The sequence below is a fragment of the Zootoca vivipara genome, chromosome 9 (genome assembly GCF_963506605.1).
Source record: "Zootoca vivipara chromosome 9, rZooViv1.1, whole genome shotgun sequence".
In the NCBI taxonomy this organism is placed as follows: domain Eukaryota; kingdom Metazoa; phylum Chordata; class Lepidosauria; order Squamata; family Lacertidae; genus Zootoca; species Zootoca vivipara.
The window spans coordinates 43,359,849-43,386,774 of record NC_083284.1 but is presented as its reverse complement, the minus strand read 5'-3'; the positions used below and the strand labels follow the sequence as shown (position 1 = coordinate 43,386,774).

General features: G+C 40.9%; 1 protein-coding gene across 3 annotated transcripts in view; it reads left to right on the top strand.

Moving 5' to 3' along the window:
* MARCHF1 (membrane associated ring-CH-type finger 1) overlaps nt 1-26,923 on the top strand; it is a 125,625-nt gene extending 98,702 nt beyond the window's left edge. For all 3 annotated transcript variants that reach the window (XM_060278683.1, XM_060278682.1, XM_035111599.2), the window contains 3 exons: nt 2,072-2,252; nt 22,016-22,163; nt 23,744-26,923. In XM_060278683.1, the coding sequence (XP_060134666.1) occupies nt 2,072-2,252; nt 22,016-22,163; nt 23,744-24,045 (631 nt within the window). In that variant the 3' untranslated portion in view covers nt 24,046-26,923. The remainder of the gene's footprint in view (nt 1-2,071; nt 2,253-22,015; nt 22,164-23,743) is intronic.
* Nucleotides 26,924-26,926: the final 3 nt, after the last annotated feature.

Sequence of the window (26,926 nt, the reverse complement as noted above, 5' to 3'; positions counted from 1 at the left end):
CAATATTCTCATTATACGTTTTTAATTTATAATTCACTCAGTGTTTTGTGTTATGTGTTTCTATTGAAGAATCATTGTGTGTTCAAAGTGGCTGTGTCATTTTATTTGTCTATCCCAGTGGAATTTTAGGTTGATATTTTAGCTGTTAAAATTCAAAACAATTCTGACAGTGGTTGAAAAGTACTCCTGGGTACCCAATTTATTTGTCTAAATTCTAAATGGCTTAAACACTGAAGTCTGTAAAATAAATTATATATAGCTGGGATTAAAATGAACAAAGCCTGTATTTCCCCTTTGGGAAATGGCTTTAATTTAAAAAGAAAATGATGTTGCTCTCTTCGTGTAATGTTTTACAGTGAGATAAAAGTTTTATCTAAACTGGCAAAGGGTACGACTTAGAAATTGCTATTGGAGCACCGGCGAAATCATGAGGACACTCACAAAAGTTAATTAGCTGCTAGGGGTGTTACTTCCCTACATATCACTACTCTTTTTTACTCAGGGTTGCTTCACGCATTACAGATTTCCTGCACTGAAAACACCTTCTATGTAGGAAACCGAGTGAAACCCACATGTAGATTGATGATGGATTTATGTGTTGATCTTACATGGGCTTCATACTGTTTCCTACCATTGAAGGAAACAGTTTCCAGACAGGAAATCCATGAAGAATAATGCTGCCCTTAAGGAACAGGATCAATCGGGAAATGCATTAGTATGCCAAGGAAAACTTCCTCCCCTCCCCTTTCCCCACTTTTCGGTAAGTTGTTTCTAAAGGATGAGGCACTGTCGATGGGGTGGGTAGTAATGGATTTGGCTAGGGCCATGTGGGAACCCGTTGGTCTCTTTCCCCCCCCCCAAAAAAAAACCACCTAGGCCATTTACTGAGCTCATGAGAACTGGATTGCGTCCATAGTTACTTGTTCATAAATCCCATATATTTACATTTTACTATCTTTATATCCCAACTTTCCTCCAAGCAGGTCGAGGTGGTGCACATAGTTCTCCTCCTCCCCGTTTCCTCCTGACAGTAATCCTGTGAGGTAGTGTTGGGTTTTACGGCTGTGTTGGAATTCCAACCCTGATCTCTTGGTTCAGCACTAACCACCACACAATACTCGCTCTCAGTTGAACCTATGCACTTCTACAGGACCACAACCAAATAGTTGGGCCATACTTTCCCTCTAAATTAAAACTGGATGCACATTTGCAGTTGTAGCCATTCACATTTTTGAGTGAAAATAGCCCATCTTTGAAGGTGACTTCATCTTACTCAGAGCTTGTTGCAACTTCAGCACAAAACTAGATGAGATGCAGATTGCATTTCCTTCGTATGACCAGGATATGCATTGGAATTCCAAGAGCCATAAACTGCAATCCTGTGTACACTTGCATGGCAGCAAATGCCATTGAACACAGTTAATGCTTAATTCCAAGTAAGCATGCATAGAATTCTGGTGTGAACTGCATATTGTTTAGAGAGTATTGAACTTAATTTTCAACAGTAGGCAGGATTCAGTCCAGTTAAGGATGCATCTAGGTACCATTTATCTAAGTGGGAGAGTTCGCCTATGGTCCTAGGGAGTAAATCATTTTGTGGAACATCAAAGTCAGGTCCCATGAACAAGCGGTCAGGAGCCTTGGGCCTACATACCCCATCCCAATCATGCACAGTAGTTCCTATTCTAGTTTACAAAAAAACAACACTTAACCATTTTTCTGAGCCGGCAAATTTGCAAACCAAAGTCGGAAGCATGGAATTGCCATGCAAGAAGGAGCATACAAGCCCAGAGCTGCTGGGTTCAATTAGCCATATTATATAAATATTAAGGTGGGAGAAGGAGAGCTTGGTATGTGTCATTGGGGAAACCTTGTATGTTTCCATGTCTGAGTAATGCTAAAAATGGAACATATAGTAACTAAGCAACAAACAGGAAAAGGAATAGATTTCTCAGATCTAATCTCAAAGGTTGAGCACTTTCAGAGAGTTTTGAATGTCAACCCTTGGTATGAAAGGCAGTGCAAATAAACTCTACCTTGGCTCACTCGTTGTTGCTGTCCTTCCTGTCAGGATCTGTCACTGTGAGGGAGATGACGAAAGCCCCCTCATCACACCGTGTCGCTGCACAGGGACCCTGCGTTTTGTTCATCAGGCCTGTCTGCATCAATGGATTAAGAGTTCAGACACACGCTGCTGTGAACTCTGCAAGTATGACTTCATAATGGAGACCAAGCTCAAGCCTCTTCGAAAGGTACGGTGCTAAGAATTAAATCCATCCGATGTGAGCTGCCAAAGCTGAAGTTACATTTCCAGTCTAGGACATCCTTTCTTCTGCTTTGTTTGATGCATGCTGCTCTGTGAGTGTGTCTTTTACACGCCATCAATCTTGTGCTACATAAATTCTCTTATTTCAGCTGTGTCATCTCATAACTGCTGTGTGTTTTAATTTCCTTCCGCTGGAATATTACGATGCATATTTCTTATGCATATGCTTCACGCGAAGCGGCGTATTACAGTTTATGAGGTTGCTCATTTCCGGTTGCCTTGATTGAGACTCCTTGATTAAGCTAATCAAGTTCATGCAACAAATCTTGCACAGTTGTTGCTTTGCTGAAATCGGTGTGGAAAAGTCAAGTCTCCCTCACTTTCAAATCACACCAGTTCAACTATTTTGGAGTCCTTGGCCCATGGTCCCAAGTTGGATGGTCTACTCTGTTTTGCCACATACATCCTTAGATGTATCCAGTTTCCTTATATGCAGTTGGCTTCGTATGACAGCCATTGCTTTGGGTCTGCTACCTTCAGTCCACTGTCCTTGGCCCTGTTCCTCACTCTTTTTTCATTTTACTCCTAACCTTTTAACTCCTTGCCAAGCACACCTGTGTCCCATCCCCCACTCTATCTTGTTCGCAGCATACTGTACAGTGAGCCTGTTATGTTATTATCTAAAATCCATACACAGGATTATTCTCGTTAATTACATTGCTACCATTACCAGATATCATTCATCCATAGGATAATCCTCAAGAGAACAGACTGATCCCTTGGCTTTCAGAAACCACTTATTTATTTGAGGGTTTCCACATCAGCTCTATTTCTCCAGTTTTTGAATTCGACTTCCAAAGTTTATCGCCAAATTCCAAAGTTTGCAAGTGGCAGGTTCTTGCTTACTTGAATTTAAAAAAAATATGAAAATTATTTTATGAAAACAATTATGCACTTTGCAGAGTTAAGATACACCAAAAAGCTAATAAAAGGTTTGCTTACACACACACACACACACACACACACACACACACACACACCGTATGTATGCCATAATTCCATAGATCAGAAAAGCAGCCGTATGTGTTATTCACTGGGAATAATTCAAGATCCCTAAGTTTCCTGGCTTTCATTTTTTTTATAAAAAAAGCATTTCTCTAGCTCTTTTATTGCAAAATATGCTTGAAAGTGTGTGAGCAATAGCTAGTGAAATGTCAGAAGCCAAAGGACTTGCTTGAGGTTTCCAGTGGTCAGAGTGTGCAGCTTCAGTAAACAATAAAGCTTCCTATCTGTGTGACTGGTAGAAGGAGAATAAATCATTCACAATGAGAGGGGAAATCGGGGAAATCTTAAAAATAATATATAGGTTGCAAAATTCTGCTTTTCATGCTGCAGAATGTAGCGTACTTCGGCTCAGAATTATGAATTAATTTTTTTAATTCATCACAGAATTCAAACAGGCCTTGTTATATCTTTCTGCCAAATAATCTACAGTGTCTGTCTTGTGTGAAGTTGCTCTTCTCTCTACTAAGCATGTTACGGAATTAATGGAAGCTTGATTATAAAGCAAGTGTTTTTGCTTGTCCATGCAGAGACAGAATTCAAGGGGTCCAGATATTGATCAGCCCTTAATATGTTCCACACTAATAGCTATGTATACATTAACAGCCATGACAGTTTGCACAAGCTGAAATCTGAACCTTCGGTAATTTCTGATGTCCCCAATTTATCTCAGTAATCTTTCTGAACTCTTCACTAATCCCACTCACTCATTTGAACATAACAGATATATAAACCATTCTCCACATTCTTCCTCTTCCCCTTCATAGTGTAGACTCACAAGAATGTTGTCAGAACCATTAAAGGAAGGTGAGAAGCTGTTCACAATGAAATCAGTAAGAGTTTGCTTCCAACGTCTACAGGTCATTTTAACAGGAACATAGCAGGTTTTTCTTGGCTAAAAGGTTAAGGTAAAGGGACCCCTGACCATTGGGTCCAGTCGTGACCGACTCTGGGGTTGCGGCGCTCATCTTGCTTTACTGGTCAAGGAAGCTGGCATACAGCTTCCGGGTCATGTGGCCAGAGCAGCACATGGAAATGCCGTTTACCTTCCTGCTGTAGTGGTACCTATTTATCTACTTGCACTTTGACGTGCTTTCGAACTGCTAGGTTGACAGGAGCTGGAACCGAGCAACGGGAGCTCACCCCGTTGCAGGGATTTGAACCGCCAACCTTCTGATCGGCAAGCCCTAGGCTCAGTGGTTTAGAACACAGCGCCACCCGTGTCCCTATTTTTCTTGGCTGCCATTGCATTATTTCTACATATGGAGTAATGCTAGAAAAAGGAGAAGCGTTTTCAGACAAAAATGCACTATGTCACACCTTCTGGAATCACAGAGCCATTAAAAAGTTCCTTGGTCCTTCTTGTTGGGTTCAGTAAATTTTACAGACAATATTCATATACCCTTTGTACTGGTGAAAGTGTTGCATAGACTTGAATAGTTAGCTTTATGTTGCTATCAGATGTTCATAATTTTATAGGAGTCCTAACTTAAGAATTCTTGTAGCCTATAAGACTCCATGAAGCTCACAATATGCTACAAAGAGCTTAACATCAGGGTGTAACAATGGTAGTAAATGGGGCAGTAGATTAATCTTAGTGATCAAGGAACAAATAGCCCCATCCAAGTGCACTAAGACTTGCACTAGGGCTGCATAGACACCTTATATTTAAAGCACATTCAAAGCATCCCTGCCCCCCCCCCCGATTCCTGGGAATTGTTGTTTATTAGAACTACAATTAGCACTCCCCTTAACAAACTCCAATTCCCTGGATTCTTGTGGTGGGGGCTTTTAAATGTAGAGATATGGTTCAATTAGGAGGCATCCCCTTAGGGAGACCCTATAGCCAACATATGGAAAATGGCTCAAGACACAAGAACCTATTGATATCACTGCACATTTAGCTGCCTTGCAGAGGGAGGGCAGCTCACATGGGATTTGCCATCCCTTCTTCCTCAGTACTCCCTTCACTCTAGAGCAGGGGTAGGCAACCTAAGGTGGCTGGATGCAGCCCATCGCCTTCTAAATCCGGCCCACAGATGGTCCGGGAATCAGCGTGTTTTTACATGAGTTGAATGAGTCCTTTTATTTAAAATGCACCTCTGGGTTATTTGTGGGGCCTGTCTAGTGTTTTTACATGAGTAGAATTTGTGCCTTTATTTAAAATGCATTTCTGGGTTATTTGTGGGGCATAGGAATTTGTTAATCTCCCCCCCCCAAAAAAAATATACAGTGGTACCTCGACTTACGAAGATGATCCATTCCGCGGCCGTCTTCGTAAGTCGAGGTTTTCGGATGTCGAGGCGCCACTTCGGCATATGCGCGAAGCGCGATTTCATACTTCTGCGCATGCGCCGACCTCACGCACCGCTCTGCGCAGGCACACAACACACGTGCGGTGAAAAGACTTCCGGAGGTTGTCGACTTCAGAAGTCGAAACCTTCGGAAGTCGAAGTGTTCGGTTGTAAAGGTACCACTGTAGTCCAGCCCACCACATGGTCAGAGGGGCGGTGGACCAGCCCACGGCTGAAAAAGGTTGCTGACCCCTGCTCTAGAGCAAATGCCAGGCTGCTTTTTTGGCTGGATAAATCATGGTGCTCCCTATTCATGGTATGCATAAGTGTGGTTTATTGAAATTCTGGATATTCTGTGTGTGAGGGACTCAGGACTATTGAGACACTGCACAGATTTTGGAACTATGGTAACCGAAATTCTGTGAACCAAAAATACAACGTTGCAACCAGTGTACATGTTGCAAATCTTTGCACTCTGACCCTGGAAATCTTACTCGGCAACCCTGCCAGTTTTTGAGATTTCACCGGGGCGTTGTTGCCAATACTGTATACCTTTCAACATATCTTCTAAACCAGAAGTGCTAGAACTGCACTTTAAAAAGCAAGAAGAAAGAGCAAAGTGAAAGAAATATATTAGGAAGCCACATTCTGTGCTTGTGTGTTGCAGCATTTTTAAAGCCATTCCATTTTAAAGCATTTTTTAAGCTCTTGGATATCGTGTGTGTGTGTGTGTGTGTGTGTGTGTGATTGTGATTTGTGGCCTGTGAGGCACCTTTCACACCATTGCAGAACACTATCCCATCACCAGACTCAACTGCCTGTCTATTCAGCTTCTGTGCATGGAGTAGAGGTGGGGGGGGGATGCTACTTTGTTCTTTGCCTCAGGCAACAAAATGTATTGGGCTGACCCTGTTATTCACTGACTTGTTACATGTAGCATAATCCTATAACCACATTTTTCTGCACCAGGGAGCACACTTCCCCATTCCTCTGCTTGCTTCCTTTTATTTTGGTTCCCCAAAAGATCTCTATCAATTTGTTTAAAAGAGGGACCTGAAGTTGATAAGTGACTTGCAGAATCACATTCTTAGCCCAATCCAAACATTGTCTGAAAAGAAAGAGTTTGCTGTGGCGCTACAGATTTCTCTCTCTCTCTCTCTCTCTCTCTCTCTCTCTCTCTCTCTCTCTCACACACACACACACACACACACACACACACCACCACCACCACCATTCCTCAATCCCAAAAGCTTTATGCTGGTGATGAAAATTAATATGTTGTTGATATTATTTAATATAAGGGTGCCAGAAAGTAATGGTCATAACTGGCTATAGCTAAGTCCCTTTTCACTTTTGACATTAGTGAAGGAAGGAAGGAAGGAGTGTGGAGTGTGCGTTTGGGGTGAATTTCTGAAATTTGTGACATATATGCAACTAATGGTAGGATTTAATACAGACAATTTAAGTTTTATCTAAGTCATTACAGGCTCCTCTCGCTCTTCACCCATTGCAATTGTTGATTAAATATTCACTGACTGGTTTGGTGACAATAATTTTTGCACAGTTGTTCACTGTGTCCCTGTGCTTTGCTCTGCATTTTTGGCCACCTAGTCAAACTTCCAGCTCCCTTTTGGAAGAGATATTTCTTCAATGGTAGAATCTGAATCAAATCTGAAACTAAATATGAATCAAGCAGTAGAATCTGAAACAAATCCCTGTATGATAAATATTTTGTGCTAGAAGATGTGAAGCTGCTATGATTTGAACTCAGTTTCTAATAAGTGTCTATGAAGTCTATGAAGTTTTATTTACTATTCTGATCATCAACTTAACAGTATTACATGCTACAGTACAGAAACACTTTTTGCTCTTTACCATCAGACCCAGTCTTTCAATTCTGAAAGACCCACAATTCTTTACAAATTCAGATTTGACTTGGGTTCATAATTTAGTTCTATAGTGGAATAGTAGTCAACCTTCAAAATTCATCTGCTGTTTTCCCTTCCCTCTCCCTCTGGAAGGAAGAGCCTGGCACCTAAATTGTACCCTGAACAGACCCTGCCATGCACACAATCCTTAGCTGCCAAGTACCCCGTTTTTCCTGGGAAACCCCCGTATTTTAATCCCTTTCCCGCTGTTCTCCCGAATGGAGAAAAATCCCGGAAATCCCCTGGATTTCCTACCTGCCAGGGGGTCTCCATTTTGGGTGCTGCTTTGCCCATGTGTGGGCACCAGAAATAGGGCAGAGCGGCACCAGAAGTTGTTTCTACGCATGCCTGGCAGCCATCTTGGTGGTAGCCACATGGCGGCGGCTGTCACCAAGATGGCCATCACCAAGATGGCCGCCGGGCATGCGTAGAAGCGACTTCTGGTGCCGCTCTTCCCTATTTTCAGTGCCCACACATGGTTAGAGCGGCCCCAGAAGTTGCTTCTATGCAACTTCCGGTGCCGCGCCGGCGCTGATCCCGCATTCTTCAGCAGAAGACTTGGCAGGTATGACACAATCACATAATTATATTCTACCTTTTATGTGGATTTTAATTTTTAGTTGAAAGGTTTTCATTAACTGCTTGATACCACCGTACTCCAAGTCCAAAACTTAGAGATCACTGCAAAACCCAAATGCCTATTTACTTCTTGAAAATATATTCTTCAGAACGCATTGGCCACCTCTCAATACAGCTGAAATCAATGAGGTCTCTGTGTTTGACAAGGGTAACTGTTTCTTGAAGCTACCAACATGAGTTTGACCAAACTGCGGGAGGCAGTGGAAAACAGGAGTGCCTGGCGTGCTCTGGTCCATGGGGTCACAATGAGTCGGACACGACTAAATGACTAAACAACAACAACAACTGTTTCTGGAGCAGGGTCATTAGGACAACCCTCCAAACACACACTTTTAAAATTAATTTTATTAATTTCGAAATCACATTGCCAGGATCACATTTCCCTGGTGTTACAGGTTGGATCATTTTATTTTTCAGTCTTGGGGCCTAAAAATATTTCCTGTTTTAAAGTGGGAAAAGCTATATCTTTCCAAAAAGATCAGTTCTGCACGAAAGTTCAGTGTCTGGTACTGTACAGAAACATTCTAGGTTTGCAGCAGAAAATGAAAGCTTAAATTGTACATATCCTATTTCTTGTGCCCAGATTACTGAAGTTTGTTTCTGCTGTGATTGGCTTTATTATAACATCCTTGTAACATTCCCAGTGCTGCTCTCTTATAACTGTTAATTATATTGAATCTAAGCTCAGATTATTATCATACCGTCTGCTTTTCTAGTTACAACACATATAGGCTTGCCATTAAAAGGAACTTATTTTAGCATGATTGATGGGTGAGGGAAAAATGTAAATGCTGAGCTTTTATGTCTCAAACCAACAATACATGCCTATCTCATTTAATTTCAACAAAGTTGAAGACATCGGGTAAATCTGTCCTTAATAACTATGAAAGGGAGCTGGGTGTGGATAAATCTTATCAGCAGCTGTAGTGAACCAGCATTGTCTTGCTGTATTTCCCCCCGCTGCTCTGGGATTTTAGGAGTCTACGTTTCTGTTCTATTATTTAATAGACTGTATATTTATTTGTTTCACTGTTTTCAAACTTGATGTTTTGTGCATGCCTTAGGGTTCAATGGGGTTGAAAGACATAAATATTTTCATAGATAAATTGGAAAGGAGGCCTTTGATGAACTGCAATGGGTCAGCACATCTGGCTGTTATCTAGGTCATTGGTTTGAGCCCACCCAGGGACAGCTGTGGGCAGGATTCCTGCACTGCAGTGGGTTGGTCTAGATGGGCCTCTGTGGTACCTTCCAACTCTGTAGTTCTGCAATTCTATGAAGCATTCAGCTTTCAAATTCATATTATGTTGATCAGATGTACTCATCAAATGCTAACTTTAAATTTACATTTAGTGTACAGTTTTGATCAAATGTGAGATTTACGTTTCATTCAATATGGTGTGTGGCCAAAAGGCTGGTTGTCACTCAGTTGATTAGAACATGGTGCTGATAATGCCAAGGTTGCAAGTTCAATCCCCATATGGGACAGCTGTGTATTCCTGCATTGCAGGGGGATTAGACTAGATAATCCTCAGGGTCCCTTCCAACTCTACAATTCCATGAAATCAAATCCATCCAAAGACACAGCACAACAAAAGTTCATAACAATACACCAAACACCAGTAAAGAGAAGGCTAGTTGGCCCATCTTGGATAGGGAGTCACACAGCATGGACAATACAGCTGGAAAGCCTTTGTTCCATGTCCCTACCAATCACATTTCAAAAAGCAGAGGGGTACTTTTGAGCAAGCACTGATGGCAGCAGTGGAAGGTGATAGAGGAAAAAGTGTTTGCTGTATATTATCATCTCCCCCCTCTCCCATGTTTATTACCATTATTAATGGCTTCAAAGTAGTTTAATTTGCTTTCCCATTCTGTATTTGAAAATTAGAAAGTAGATTTGCAATGCAGTCCAGAGATTCTAAATTATACAATTCATTTGTTTTAGTGTTGTTTTTTGTTGACCTCTTTGCATCACTGCATATCCACTCCTGAGAGAAACTATTTCTCCCTTTAAAAAAAAGAACTGAGAACTGGATGTATATTTAATCCAGTATCTGAAGCGTGAAGCATGATAAAAAACAAAGACAGTCAACATGCTACTGTGATCCATATGGAATGGATGAGAGAATTAAAATGTACATAAACACAGTAATGTATCTCCAAGCAGAGATTTCCCCAAAGCTTTTTGCTATGACTACTTTTCAAACGACTTTGCCTATTTAATTCTTTGGTTTTGTTTATTTATGGGCATTTGGGCTCTGAGGTTTATATTTCTTTTGAAACACATTGTTCCCATTTTTCTTAGTCTTTGGGGAGGGGTGAATATGAGCATATTTCTTTTCCTTTGAATGATGACCCATAGATTTTGAAATTTAGGAATGGCAAAGTACACACAGAGTTCCCTGTCTGCAAGGGCTTTCTGGTTCATTTCTAGGGGGCAGTGCCATGCAACAGTATCAGACTTCCTGAATTCACAGGCAACCACCCCAAATCCGCAATAGCTTTTAAAGCTGACTTACGTGAGCAAGCATTTTTCTCCCAGTTAACAGTTACACCAGGCATAGGCAACCTTGGCTCTCCAGATGTTTTGGAACTACAACCCCCATGATCCCTGACCACTGGTCCTGTTAGCTAGGGATCATGGGAGTTGTAATTCCAAAACATCTGGAGAGCCAAGGTTGCCTATGCCTGAGTTACACCCACTGTATTTTAGCTTATATTTTAGGGTCAGGCATTAATTGGAAATCCCACTCTTCAGGTATACCCACTGGGTCATACAGGATTGCTTCTAAACCCTGTTTGGGAAGGTGAAGCAAAGGACTTTACCAGCATAGTTACGTCTTGTGCCAGCTGGAGATTATCCAGCACAACCTTTCTGCCATGTAGGGTGGAATTCAAGGCACATGCATAGAACTCCACATTTCTTCCAGACCTTAGATGCAGGCAGGCTACTGAGAATGTTAGTGAAAAGAAAGTTCTCTCTATCCATTTCCCATGTTGTTGTTGTTTAGTCGTTTAGTCGTGTCTGACTCTTCGTGACCCCATGGACCATAGCATGCCAGGCTCTCCTGTCTTGCACTGCCTCCCGCAGTTTGGTCAAACTCATGTTCGTAGCTTCGAGAACACTGTCCAACCATCTCATCCTCTGTCGTCCCCTTCTCCTAGTGCCCTCAATCTTTCCCAACATCAGGGTCCTTTCCAAGTATTCTTCTCTTCTCATGAGGTGGCCAAAGTATTGGAGCCTCAGCTTCACGATCTGTCCTTCCAATGAGCACTCAGGGCTGATTTCCTTAAGAATGGAATCCATTTCCCATACCATTCATAATTTTATAAATCTTGAGAATGCCCCCTCCCCAATAACATTTTTCTAGGGTAAAAAGGCCCAAGCACATTAGCTTTCCTGCTAGATAAGGTGCTTCATCTCTTTGAACTCTTGGATTTTTGAGTTGTTTTTGCTTCCATCCAGGGCCACCTCGTCCCACAATATTTCTCTCTACAGAAGAGTCTGTCCACCCCAAAACATGGCATTGTAGGTATGGCTATCTCAGAATCGTCGTTGGCAGGATGCAGCAGCAAATACTGTTTAAAGTTTCACAGTAGTAGTAGTAAACTTTAAACAGGCACTCTCTGGGCAGCTTTGCCCACAATAGGTCAAGGCAAAGGTTGTAACCCAGAGAGCAAATTAGGAGGTCCACCACCAATTTGTTGCAGTGGCAAACTGGTGTTGGCATTCCTGAAGTCCTCGGCAGCTGTCACCAGCCACTTGACAACCGACCAGTGGGCAGACAGCCTGGAAGGCAGCATGAGAAAGCAAGCCAAGGTGCTTGGTAGCCCTGCAGGCAGGGGGAGGCAGTGGTGGGTGCATTGGGGGCATCAATTTGCCATCCTCTCAACAAAAGAGGCTCAACTTAGCTGATGAGAGGGCCAGCCCTGATGATACCAGCTTACTGACTGGGCAGATGTAACATCTTAACCAATTCAGCATTGGGGAATTCCTCCAACTGGGCCTAATCATGCTTAATCATATTGACAACATTAATCATGGTTAAAGCTAGCCGTATGTTTCCCCTTTAGCTTATCTAAAACCAATGAAAGCTATTTCAGATCCGAAGCCGAATAGAAACTCTAGTTCAGGCATCCCCAAACTTTGGCCCTCTGGATGTTTTGGACTTACAATTCCCATCATCCCTGACCACTAGCCCTGTTAGCTAGGGATCATGGGAGTTGTAGGCCAAAACATCTGGAGGGCCGCAGTTTGGGGATGCCTGCTCTAGTTAGTTCCACCTATGTGGCTGCATTAGAAGCAGTTAGCCACCCATGGGTACGGTGGAGGAACTGGTTTTCTGGAAGAGAGATGGTGGTGAGGAGGGAGCCCATAATTATTTTTGTTTAACCACGGTTAAGCAATTAGGAACATTATATTATCTATACGGGCATGTAGTGTTATGCCAAGAGTTACTTTTCATTCCAGAGCTGCAGTCCATTACTTAGCAGTAAGTCCTGCTGAAATCAATGGGGCTTTCGTGTTTTTTTTTCTGCTGAAAGGCATACAACAATAACAACAACATACTTTCAATCAAAGGATTCTGTCAAATATATTTGAAATATCTGGCTCCTTGGTTCAGATAGCTTGATAGCATGCTTTGTTTGAAACGGGATTCAATTAATGCCCTGAAGTCAGTAATATATTTAAGTAGCAAATAAAACAGAAATGCACGAATATATTGGTTAGTATGCTTCAGAACCCAGTGTTTACAGAGAAAATTAGGCTTCCGGTACTGTGAGCTACAAAGTAACTAGGCTGTTGAATGATATTGATGTCTTGTTTTAAAACATAGCTTCACTTTGATCTTTCTTATTTACTCTCATTATTTAAAACCATGCCGTGCAGTATTGGCTCTTGAAAGCAGTATTCCCTGCAGGGAGAGCTCTGGGAGATGCTGCTGAGAAATTAAACTAGTCCCTCTTTGAATTCTCTCCTTTTCCCTCAGCACTGTAGGTTCCACATAGAACCTCTAGTGACCTGCACCATTTCCTGGGAGAAATCAGAAACTTTTGAGCTCTCAACACCATAATGTGTTGTTGTTGTTGTGGCTCTGCCTATTACCATTGGCTTATATAAATCACTCTCATCAGTTTTATAACAAGGATCATGATAAAAAGTGATGGCTGACATTGCTTAGGACAGGTAACACTGATTTGCTGTAGGATTAGTTTTCTTTTAACCTAATTTGGTGGATGCTTTGCAAGCCTTTCCCATGACAGAGAGGCCTATGTTTCCTTTAATTTTCAGCACCGCTGCGGCACGTTGTCAAGGCAACCAGCTTCAGTGTTTTCTTTCCACTAGTAAACTGTGCCTCAGACATGGCTCACCTTAAATCACTGTCTTTCCCGGTAAGACATAAAGTCAAATACTTAACCGGTATGCACAATATTTCCCTTTTCTTTATTAGCTGTCATGTTGTTACGGAGAACAGCTAGAGTCTCAGGGAAAGACAGCATTTAAATCTGGTTGTGATGCCTTGAGGAAACAAGGCCTCCTGATACAGCCTTTTTATTTTATTTTTAAAGCAATGAACAAACAGCTATTGCCAATTTGTATATAAATGATCATGCCCACTAGTTTGTACAGTGCGGGCTTCCCGTGACACACATTTGAACAAAAAAATAGGTCACAGAGCTCAGTTTTAGGTGCGGGCTGGTTCACACTGTGCTCTGCTATATAAAGGTTCACTGCCTGCAGTCGGCCCCACCATGTGTGGGATAGCATCCCTCTCTCAGAACCTACACAAGTAGAGGTGATCTGTTTGCCACCAAGAAAGAGGTTTACAAATCATGGAAGGCAATGGCATGCACCTACAGAATGTAGGTCACACCTGATGTTTCAACAGCTTCAACAGCAGTAGAAAAATGTAATGTAAGCCTTGCTTCTCATAATTAACCCGATATATTTTTGGCTTGCATTCTGAATTCATTGAGAAAGAGGCTGCATGTCACTCTCTGCAAAGCTTTCTGCAAAGGCTCTGTGCTTTTCCTGCTACCATGAGTGTATTTAATTGCACCCGAGGAAATCTAATTAGAAATAGTGGCCTTCCCCTTCCAGTTTTTAACAGTGGAGAAAATGTATAATGATTAAGAAAATGTATAATGATTAAGAAAGTTGGAGTTAACAAAGAACCAGAACTGCATCTGTGAAATGTTGGCAGGTATATAGATTGGAAGTTAATTATATCCATTTCCTTGTATGTAGAAAATGTGACCAGTTAGTGGGAATACTTTCAATTTTTGTATCTTCAGTTATAGGGTTGTGAGAAGCAATTGCCAATGATCACATGTTGGGAAGAACAAATCCAGCACATCTCTACAGCAGGGAATCGGCCACTGCTTTTGTTTGTTTAGTCGTTTAGTCGTGTCCGACTCTTCGTGACCCCATGAACCAGAGCACGCCAGGCACTCCTGTCTTCCACTGCCTCCCGTAGTTTGGTCAAACTCATGTTGGTAGCTTCGAGAACACTGTCCAACCATCTTGTCCTCTGTCGTCCCCTTCTCCTAGTGCCCTCAATCTTTCCCAACATCAGGGTCTTTTCCAGGGAGTCTTCTCTTCTCATGAGGTGGCCAAAGTATTGGAGCCTCAGCTTCAGGATCTGTCCTTCCAGAGAGCACTCAGGGCTGATTTCCTTAAGAATGGATAGGTTTGATCTTCTTGCAGTCCATACAAGACTGCTAGCAAGTCACTGGTGAATTTTACAGACCTCGTGCACACAGCCAGATTTTAGCTCCCAGAGAGGAGCTGCTTTGCTCACCATGAGCTAGCTTGTTTTAATGTCCTCCATTCAGGGTTAATGAGGATACTGACAGGAAGGTGATGGATGTCTTATGAAGGACCCTGCATGAGAGGCAGGGAATGGAAGATCGGGGGGGGGGGGCTGGGAGAAGAAAGTGAAGTTCCCTTCCTTTCTCCCCTCTCTGTTTTGTTTCCTTCCTTCCCCCCTTTCTGTTCCCTCTTTTTTCTTTTTTCTTCTAGATTTTTTCTTTTTTTCTAGATTAGTTTGATTTTTATTATACATTGAAAAGTTTCACTTTTAAAAAAATATATAAAAGGGGGTGGCACTAGCAAAGCAAAGCTGCTGTGCACTTGTATCCAGAAGCTCACATGTTCATGCTAACCAGGCCACAGCCTATAACAGACTTCTGTGCTATTTGTCCAGGGACTTGGGTGGCACTGTTTCTAAACCACTGAGCCTCTGGGGCTTGCCGATCAGAAGGTCGGTGGTTCAAATCCCTGCTACGGGGTGAGCTCCCATTGCTCTGTCCCAGTTCCTGCCAACCTAACAGTTTGAAAGCATCCCAGTGCAAGTAGATAAATAGGTACCGCTATGGTGGGAAAGTAAATGGCGTTTCCATGCACTCTGGCACTTGTCACTGTGTCCCGTTGTGCCAGAAGCAATTTAGTCATGCTGGCCACATGACAGAGAAAGCTATCTGTGGACAAACGCTAGTTCCCTCAGCTTGACAAGCGAGATGAGCGCCGTACCCCATAGTCGCCTTTGACTGGACCTAACAGTCCAGGGGTCCTTTACCTTTTACTATTTGTCAACACATTTTCTCAGACTTAAAATTTCCTTGACAAGAAGCCTGGGAATGTGACAAACTGCAGGTGCCATTCCTCACTGTGATCTTTTGCCCTTTTTCTATGTGATCTAGAACGTCCTACATTCTTAGAATGTGATCTAGAATGCACTACATTCCTAGAATGTCCCCTTTGAACCACTCAGTTCTCTGAGTTGCTTCAATGGCACTAGCATTCAGGACACTAACTGACCTGACCACGGAGCTGTCATTTCTCCTTTGCTAGCAGATTACTGAATTTCTTGTGCTCCGAGGAGCCTTCTTTATCATCTTCATTCTTTTTTGAAGCTCGCTACAAAGGTATGTTTTCCCCTGTTGCAAGCAGTTCTAGGGTACTACAGTTATGAAATGTCTCTACATTTGCACTTTTAATTATATTCTCTCCCTCCCTCTCTCTCGCATAGACTGATTGCATCTCTAAATGACAAAATTGTCTATGTAAATAGCATATGGTTTGGAAGCTTGTAATTAGATGCAAAATTATAGGAGTAGGTAAATTACTGTGAGCCAAACCTTTTCATTTAGCTGGAGGTTATGGGAGGCCTTGATGGAGATCACGTGAGTGAGGCAGGAGGCTTGCTATACAACATTGATGAAGAAATGCCTACCTGGTATGCTTGAACTGCTTTTCTGGGAGCTTCCTCATCCAGCTGTTGCACAAATTCAAAACGCATTTCGAAAGGGAAGAGGATGCCTCTGTGGTTCTGGGGAAGCTTGCTTGATGAATCTAAACATGATTGTTTTAAACAGCTGTCTAATAGAGTGAATGCTTTGCAGGCCATAAGCATCAGGATTAAGCCCTGATATGTCCACTTAAAGGGGTCTCAGGTGGCAAGACTGCAAAACTCTTGGAGAGCCTGCCAGTCAAAATAGACTATGTGAGTGGTCTGATGCAGTATAAAGAACTACTAACTCTGTATGATATGAGTAGGCTGTCCCTGTGAGCTGGAACCCTCAGTGCTGAAGTTTCTAACTTGGGGAGAGCTTACATGTCTTGGCAGCCTGCCCCATGCAGCCATGCTCTTAAACATGTGGATAGCATAAGGGGAGGAGCCAGCATAGGCATGACAATCAAAGCAGGCTGAGTGAGTTCTCCCGATTCCCTGAATTATCGCATGTCCTGGATGTTTGAGTGGGGCTAGTGTTGCAAAATGCTGCTTTGGACAGTCACTCTGCGGTGACTTGGGGTGAAAGAACCTGTTCTAAAGGAGTCATCTTCTGCAGAACAACTAACACTCGAGGGGCCCCACCACCAAGTGTCTGGCAAGCTTAATATGCACGAATAAGGTAACAATGCCTCGCGTTTATACTTTTCCAAGTGCCCAAAGGGCTTTAAGAGCATTCTCCACAAACCTTAGCAACCCTGTAAAGGAGGCTATTATAACCATGCTGCCAACTAAGGCTCTGAGACAGTGACTTGTCTAAGGCCACCCAGATTATTCCTGGTTGGGAGGGGTGTGTGTTGAGGCTAAGGGCAGTTTCTCTTGGGTGCTGTTTTGTGCACAGGCTTGCTCCTAGGTGCATTGGTGGTGATTTAGTGATTTTGCTGTTTTATGTTGCATTTATTTAGTTATTATTTTTATTTAATATTTTGTTCACCGCTTTGGGAGCCTTTGGGTAAGAGAGCACTATATAAATAAAGAACAGCAACAAGTTTATAGTCAAGTGATTTGGAGACTTCATGTGTTTTTATTTTGTGTTTTTAAGATGTAAACTGCCCTGTGATTTTCAGAAGAAGGGTGGTATATAAATTCAATAAATGAAAGTAAATAAAACTCTCCTAGCTGCTACACTGTAGCTTTTCCGGCAGCTAAATATAAGAATGGATTTTTTTGCAGACCACCACTGTGAGCTGACTAAAAATGTTTTTTCATCACTTAACTAGAGGAATCTACTGCCCTGTTGCTCTCCTGATGTTCTCAGTTAAGTTTGGAGATGCTGAGCCTCTTGAAGCAAAAGCAGTGTCTGGGATAGCATCCTGTATTTAAAGCTGTGTGGGAGAAAAGAAAAGCCCCGACTCTGTGCAAATGTGTCTACAATTTAGTACAGAAGAGGCACAATCTTTAGGGCTGTTTCACATGATCTGGTTCTACTTCATTTCAAAAGTGCTGTTCCACAATTGTGGCAGGAAACGGCATAAATTAAATTGCACACTGAGAAAGCCATCAGCCATTTTCTCAGCTGTACCTCACTTTTCCCAGCTGGTGTGATCACAAGAATGACTGGCTGTATCAGAGTATGACCTGCTTTGCAGAAACATTTCCCCATCTGATCACGGGCACATGTATGACTGAACAAGAACGCCAGCTGCTTGAAAGTATGGGAATTTTAAATTTCAACTATGGAAATCAAGCCTAAATAATAGGAAATATACTCTGTTTAATGATGGTACAGCTGTTTGGATTCATGTTTTACAGAAGGCTCAAGCCAAAATAAAATGCAGTGTCAAAACTATATGGTGTTCAATATAATTCCCTTTTTGCTTTTAGTCTAATGACAGAGCTGATAATTGAAAATGAAAACAATATAAAATTGGCTGATGGAACAACCAGTCTATAAATATACGTTGTTTTTGAAATGGAAGGTTTTCTTTCAGTGGTATCATTTAATTTCCATTTTAGGCTGTTTTATTTAGTGGCTATCTTTAAATACTATTAAAGTTATTAGATGCTATTTTTTATTAGATTGTTTTTCAGTTGCTCTGTTTTTTGTAATCCTATGTGGTTTGCAAAAAAAAAAGGCAGCCTAGATACGAAATATATTTTAACATTAATCTAGGCATGCATGTTTGTGCTTAAATCATTGAGAATAAATATGGAACATCTTTTGTACAGTCCTCTGCTACCCTCTAGTGTCTAACAGACTGCACTTCTAGTCCTAACATTTCAATGTAACACTTTTGACATTCGGAATGTCTGGATTAAAACATTATGATATAACTAAGAACAATTAATTCAGCAAAGTGGGACACATTTCTAAGCTTGCAAACTTTTTAAAAATCCATGTTTTTATGCTCATTTTGACTCTCTGCAACAGAAAATACAATAATCTGACATCGGTGGCCAGGGTCATAGCTCGGTGGCTGAGCATCTGCTTTGCATGCAAAAGGTCCCAGGTTCAATCCCTGGCATGTCCAGGTATAGCTCTGTTAGAAATCTCTTCACGGTGAGGTCAGACAGCCCCCTCTCTGTGGAACTTCTGGTGCCTACTGAAGACCTTTATTATTATTATTATTATTATTATTATTATTATTATTATTATTACAGCAGGCATTTTAATTGAATATTTTATAGTTGTAACTAATTTCTAGCTTCAGTGTACTGTGTGTGTGTGTGTACACACACACACACACACACACACACACACACACACACACACACACCCCTTTAGATACATCTGAAATTACAAATTGTCAAAATAATCAAATAGTAGACAATCCTGGGCTAGACAGACCTAGTCTTGACATGGTATAATGTGTTCCTACTCTATTCTTCCTTCTCTTTCTGGCTTGTTCCCTGTTGGTGTGGCTTTTTAGCTCTTTCTTTAGGAACATTAGAAGAGCAAACTGGACCAGGCCAGTTTTCTGCCTAGTTCAGCAAGCTGTCGTTGAAGTGGCCAGCCAAATAACTATGGGAAGGCATATGCATTTTCTGCTTTCAGCTCCTACCCCATTTGCCTCTTTCTAGTACTTTTATCAATGCTATTGCTCCTTTCATTGCACCCATGGCTCTTTAACTACTTTCCCGTCCCCAAGAGCTATGCTGTCTCACTCTCTCTTTTTCCTTCGTCTGTCCCAGTCTCATTTTTCCTTTATTGCAATGTTTTGCCCACAAAGCTTTAGTTTGCACTTGCTTTGAATGAGTAAGTCGAATACAGCAGACTGTGACCACGAGACTTTCTGACCAACAAGGTAGTTATCTGGTGTTTTAATCTGTCTGTTAAATTTTTGAGTTGTTCAATGGTTGCATTCCTTTACATAGTATTAATAGACACCTTGGAAAGGCAGGGTATACAGTAAATTGCCCAATGATTAGGTGGCATATAATCTATGAAATTGTAAGAGACATACCCTAAATGGGGGATGGACAGGCATGCATTCTATGCCCAGTGCTTTTTTTCTGGGGGGACGCAGGGGTATGCATACCCCTAAACATTTTGTGAATCTTTGTACTTTTGTCCATTTACTGTATTTCCCCCCCATTTTGAACTATAAAATTGTGGTTTTCTTGAGTCAAAATGAGAGTACCCCCTAAACATTTTTTAAAGAAAAAAAGCACTATGTACACTTCTGCTCGTCCCTTGTTTTTTTTTTAAAAAAAATGTAAAATTCAAGAAATATGAAAAAGCAGGAGGCAAGCCAAACAGCAGCAGCATTAAGTTGATTTTTCTTTCCAAGTTTGAACTTGCTAGTAGCAGTAGTAGCATGAACAAAGTGTAAGTCATTCTTATGATTTTTGATTCTTTCACTTGCACATCTTTTAAAGAAAGCCCAGTCTGCTGTGCCCACTCCCAAAAAAATTCCCCCGAATAAATGTATTGTGCTTCTGTGCATAATTGACTTGGTATCTGTTGGGGTCGATAAAGTATATCTTCATCCTTTGCTCTTCCTCAGCCGAAAGATGTTCCCATAGTGGCTAATCTAATGCTAGAGTTCTAATCTAACAGTACCTCTCGGGCAGATGGTTCCACTTATTGCCTCTTGTTTTCTGCTTGTGTGTCAAAGCTCATAATTACTTCTGTCTTAAGCAGCCATAGTTTCCTTTCTTTTACCATGGGGGCAGGGACACACGTCATTGTTCAATGATGGCATTCTTTTAAATAGTATTAAAAGACAGGCAGGATGTAACTTGTTACAAATAAGTGAAATAGAAATATTTTTGACTTAGTGTGGCAATACTGCACTGGAAATGTCACAATACTGTATATTGCAACAATCAATTTTAAGATGAGCAGCTTATGACAATGTGTGCAACTTCCGTTTGAAGCTGGAAGCAATTTCATTGGCATGCACAACTCACCTTATTTCTTCATCTTTCTCAGAGTTTGCTTTTTTATTTCCCTCCTGGCCTTATCAACTATTTGGAGTCATTTTGGAAGAAATGCAGCGTGCACATTAAAATGTTGCTTCAAACATGCACTTCAGCCATGTAGTACTACAAGTAGCAGGAAGGTGGCAGCGTTGCATTGCATTTCTCCACCACTTGAGATATTTTAACGAGATACAAAATATTCAAAAGTTGAAAAGCCTCAACAGCTCAGCATTTTAATCTCCTTATGAAGGAGGAAAACATGATTTGCATGAGGATAAAAATCCACATTTGATCTAGAGAAGAAAAATGCTTTTTGCTTAAGTTTTCAGGCCCACTATTGGGTTAATTCAACGTTCCTTATGACAGCTAAGGGGCAAAGTAGATGTGGCATTAATTGCATGATTGGCTCTCACATGTTCTTATTTTGTTACTAAATAGCATCCAAGTTAAGGCAATCCAAGTTAAGACCATGATGAGAGCAAACCATGGGCATGATCCAGATAAGATCCTACACCTTCAGTTGGTATTTACTTCTTGTTAAAAGCACAGAAGGAGCCAACCATGTGATTAGCATGATGTCTGAATTCAACCTGAGCTCCACTGGAATTCAGGATTGAGTGTCTTGCTCAAGAACTCCTTAGAGGCCATTTAGTTTCCTTGGGTATATTAGGCCTCTATACCTGCCAGCAGACATTTTAAATACAGTACATGCAACAGACTTCAGAGTTGGTTCTGTCCCAATAAAAACTGTACCAATTTAAAAGGAGACAAACTTTCCCATTTCAAGAGTACCTGTAGTGGCAGAATTCTCTCTTCAAAATCAAACTGCACATACAGAACATTATTTTGCTGGTAGTTGCTACTATAGCCTTTAGTGGGACAGGGAAACTTTCAAACAGTTGCTCGGCACTTCACGAAACTATTGAAAGGGTGCCTTCCTTGATAAGCCTGAATAAAGTACATCATGGGTTTTCTCCAAAATTGATCTTATTTTATTAATTTTGCTATTTCCCTTCAATTAAGGAAACCCTGAATGCCAGTATTTTAGATAACAAGTAGGAGATTTCAAAATTAGTCATCCTCATTGCTAATTTTAGCAGGCGGGGGGAGTTTAGTAACATAAGAACTCCTGCAAACCCAACCATTTCTGTTTGCCATTTGCAGTGGGAAAAACTACAGATGACAACAAGTGAGAGGAGGAAGATTGTCTGCTCAGTCACATTCCACATTATTGCTATTACCTGTGTAGTTTGGTCACTGTATGTACTAATAGATCGGACCGCTGAGGAAATTAAGCAAGGCAATGACAATGGTGAGTATATTTACCATTTTCTTTATGTTCTTAGGTAGTATGATTTTAGAAATGGAGACAGAGCAAAACTGTAAAGGCAAGTGAGTGCACAGAACCAAAAGCAACAGGTTCAAATGGGAGCATTCGCCTAACTTCCCTAGTTCCAGTATTCTGAGAACTTCGGCTTTTACATGAAAGCAGGTTTTAAGCCCCAGACAATAGGTTTCAAAACACGTGACCAATGTCTAGTGAAATTGCAGGCGCTGCTTAGAGTGGGATTTCCAGCATCTAGGGGGGTTTGATTGCTCTGCTTTGCTCCCCACCCCTGCTGACAGAGCAATTATTCAAAATGGGGTTGCTCTGCATGCAGGTGGACCCAGGCTCAATGACCAGCATCTCTACATAGGGCTGAGAATGTCTCCAGTCTGAACCCCCAAAGAGTCAGTGTAGACAACACTGAGCTAGATGGACAAGTGGTCTGAGGCCCCTTCCTATGTTCCTAAAATAAAGCATATGCTGGCACTTGGTTCACATGTTTTATCTATTCTCAGAAGACGTTCTGACTTTACAAAGCAGCCCTAGCTACTTTGTAAAGTGACTAATCTTTAGGATAGCCACTGGGTGTCACGGTATTCTAAAGACAAGCAACTGAGTATATCTACATGAATCAAACATTGAGTACATATCACTGTGCCCAAGATTGCTCTGAAATTTCCAGCGTTGCATTTTTCCTTTTAGAAATGTATATATGCATGCCTTATTTTTCTTTTTCAAGCTAAGAGAAAAAATAAATAAAATAAAAATGATATTTCACTGGCATGTTTTAACATTTTCATACACCCAGTAAAACTGCCCTTGGCAAGCTTAAATTATGCAGTGGCAAATTGTACATTTGGCATTCAAATAGGCAAGATTCTTAATCTCAGCGGGAATAAGAGCATTTTAAAAGTTATATCCTGCAGGAAATGATTTCTCTTCCAGAAAATTTTAACTCACTCAAAAGAAGTATCTCGTGGGTAAAAGGATTTTCTGTAAATAAAGGTTAAAAAGAAATACTCTGCCCAAAGTAGTGACTTGAAGGACCTAAAAGTCAATTGCAAATGTGGGTATCAGACAGGGAGTGACCCCCCAAACAAGTGATTTCCACATCCGGTTTAAAACTGAAAGAGGCCTAAGGGGCCCATCTAATCCAGTGTCCTGTTCACAGTACCCAACTAGATTCCTATGGGAACTCCATAGGCAGGATATGACAGCCTAGAGCTTCTTCCCCCATCTAATCTCATGGAATTGAACCCTTTCACATAAATTTCAGGAAAGTTTAGCTTGCATGCATGAGCAATTCATTATTATTTCTGTTCAGCACAGGCAAATTCAATTCTGGGCACCCTCCTATATCTAAAACCATAATATTAAGAAAAATTCAGAGCTTCACTGCTCAACATGAGGAGGCCTTAGGAACTGAGCTGGTAGTGGGAGCCTTTGCAGCCTCCATGTGTCAGGGGGTTTCACTAAGCGTAATGTAGAAGCACATAGCAACTTTGCAGGGAAATGAAACAATAATATTAACTCTACCTCTTTCACCCCCTTTTTAACTCCGAAAGGTGTGCTGGAGTGGCCATTTTGGACAAAGTTGGTTGTGGTAGCCATTGGGTTCACGGGAGGCCTTGTCTTCATGTACGTGCAATGTAAAGTCTACATTCAGTTGTGGCGAAGGCTTAAGGCTTACAATCGTGTGATATTTGTTCAAAACTGTCCAGACACTGCCAAAAAACTAGAGGAGAAAAATTATTCCTCCAATCAGAACACTGAAATCAAAGACTCCGTAGTGGTGCCAGTATCACAGACAGGTACAAACTCTCAACAATCAGGCGAAGAAACTGTTTCTGATGTGATGCCGGTTTGATGGAAGCTGTGTTTCTCTTTCTTTACTGAAGAACAAAGTAATGTGCTTTCCTACTGCTCAGCCACATTAAACAGCAAAACCACTAAGTAAATTTGAAGGAAGAACGAATGGGAAAATCGATCAAGAGAAGTTACACATTACCTCTGGAATGTAATTGTGAAGTGGCTAAGCATAGTGAAAATGCAAAGAAGAAAGCACATCAGAGATGACTTTCGAACAGGCAAACAAACATGGCAAGTACCACTGTTGATGGCTGAAAAGTGCTGCATATGCAGACTTACTACCAGCGTCCTGTTTACAAGGAGAAAACCCTTACATCTATTTGTTAGTATGGTCTTTTTTGCTAATTATCGTAATCTTGAACACTCTCTCTTCAAGGCAATTTTTAAAACGATTCATATTTACCCTTAGTCATGCAAGAGATATGCACCATAGCACAAAGTACCCGAACCTCGTAATGTGATAATTTTACAAAGAGGTGGCTGACCTGCAGCACATGTGGTTTGAAGGTGATATGAAGGAAATCCTTTCCAAAAGTTACCATTGAAAACGTATGTTTAAAATGTGAGTATTTGTAAACTAGGTAGCTGAAAATATCCCTTGTATGCACAAATGATCATTTTCTTTCACATTTTTATATTCATTTGGTGCAGCAATTTGACTGCTGCTTATTCATAAGTGAAGAGCTAAAATTGGCAGAATATTCCTGCCACCTCCAAAATTCTGCTAAAGGGTAATATGTTCTATAATCGGAGATATATTGCAGACAGAGCAGCAGGAAACCTTGAAAATCTGTTTTTAGTACTTACATATTAGTGTGTAAAATATGCAAAGGGTGGGAGATTAAATTCTATTCTTTTGTTTAAGAGATCAGGATAGAACAGATTCAGAAACTTGTTAGGACAGTATTGAAAGAGTCAAAGTAGGCAGCATTACCAATATGCCAGTATCTCTCTGACGTCCACTTAATTGACAAAGTATGTGGTACCTTCTATACAGGAGTAAAGCTGAATCATTAATGGTTCAGTTGTTACTATTGTGGTTTTAGCATAGTAATGTAAAAACTGAAGTGTGACTAAATAGAAAATGCAGAAGATATATATCAGTATCACGTTGTACCCGGCAGGAATAACTTGCATGGGGGGAAAGCCAATAACTTTGGCATCCCATTTCAGAATGATGTACCTCAGCAGACTAACTGATTGGATGTCCTAAAAAGAAAGGGCACTGCACCTGTCCTTTATACCACTCTTATGCTTGTTGAATGTATTGTGAGTTGTGCCCAAGTAATGTGAGTTATACAAGAACAGTGTTACTAGTAACGAGAGGAACCTATGGTGGCAAACTGCAGTGGGTTAAGTAATTTTTAAAAAGGACTACATTTCACACTTATAAAACACAGTAAGACATTGATTCTGAAAAGACTCAGCAGTTGTATGTGATGGATCAGCTGAGACGTTGCAAAAAGCACATAGCCTCCTTAAAATTAATGGGCCTTTCCCCAGTGATTTCAGTAGGTGAAATAAGGCCTCTCTTATTGGAATCATGGCACTAGTTGGAAACATTAAAATGAGATTATGTAAGACAATAGTTTAGCAAAAAGAGTTGATAATGGGCATCTTGAGTAGAGGCTGCATAAATAACCCATCGATGAAGACAATGCTAAAATGAAGAAATGCATTTTAACATTTAAACTGTCAGATGAAGGAGCCACACAAATTCTTTGTGGGGTTTAGAACACTGTGTATTTTAACAGAGGTCATAGGAGATTCCAGGCTGGGTGGTTCATATCCATTTCACTAAGAAAAAGACACACACACAGCCAGATATAGTCTAACTATAAACTGAAGTGATAGCTAACCTGGTGATTTTCTGCTCAGCTATAGCCATTTATAATAATGTACCATTGCTTTGCATAAACAGCTGACTACTGTGATATAAATACTTTAAAAGCACATCATACAATACAGGACAGGGCACAATATAAATTGCTTACTGAATTCCACTAACAGTCAATAATTTTCAAAATGCTAATTTTTGAAGTCTCAATGCAACCAAATCAACAATGTTTCATCTTTAGGTCCCCATGCATTTAGCAAATTAAAAGGCGGCCAACTAATCGCTTCTCCCGACAGCATAGCAATCAAGCATTGGATTCATGGAGACTTTGGCATGACTATAAGTCACAATGCATAGGGCAGAAATAGTTTCGTATCATCAGAAAGAGACCATGTATGGAGCCCATGTTTTGAATACATACAAGTGACTTGGTTCCATTGCTTAGAAGCAAGATCTTTTCCTTTTAAAGAAGATGCTTCTGAAATTCAATGCAGTTGGCTGAAGCAGCTATGAAGGAATAGTTACCACTTTTTCTTACGAAATGGAGATGCCAGTTGTCACACACAGACTGTAGTGTTATCTGTCTTTTCTAGTGCCAGTTAATGGATGACCATTAGAGATATCAGAAGTTTTATCAAAGAAAATGTTTACATGGTGGAATAAGGTTACCCTTAGAAAACAAAGATGATGAAAAGTTAACAATGAGGTAGTGTTAAATGCCAAATTAATTGTCTTCATCAACTCTATATGGGGCTATCAGGGGCATTCCCCTATGGATTGTTCTATTAGCTTTACAAGCATAACTAAGCAGCCTACTGGTGCTATTGCCCCAGCTGGAAAGCAGTCAATAGTTTGGTTCTAAAATGTGTACATCAGTATACAACTCCACCACCAAAATTAGCAGTCAAAATTTGAAACTTGCACTGCAATGCAATCTACGATGCAAATATTTTACTGTGTATATTGTTGAGACCCAAAAGTTTTGTTACTTGTTTTACCCAGTTCTCTTTTGCAAAAGAGCTTAGATGCTTTTGTGGGTGAC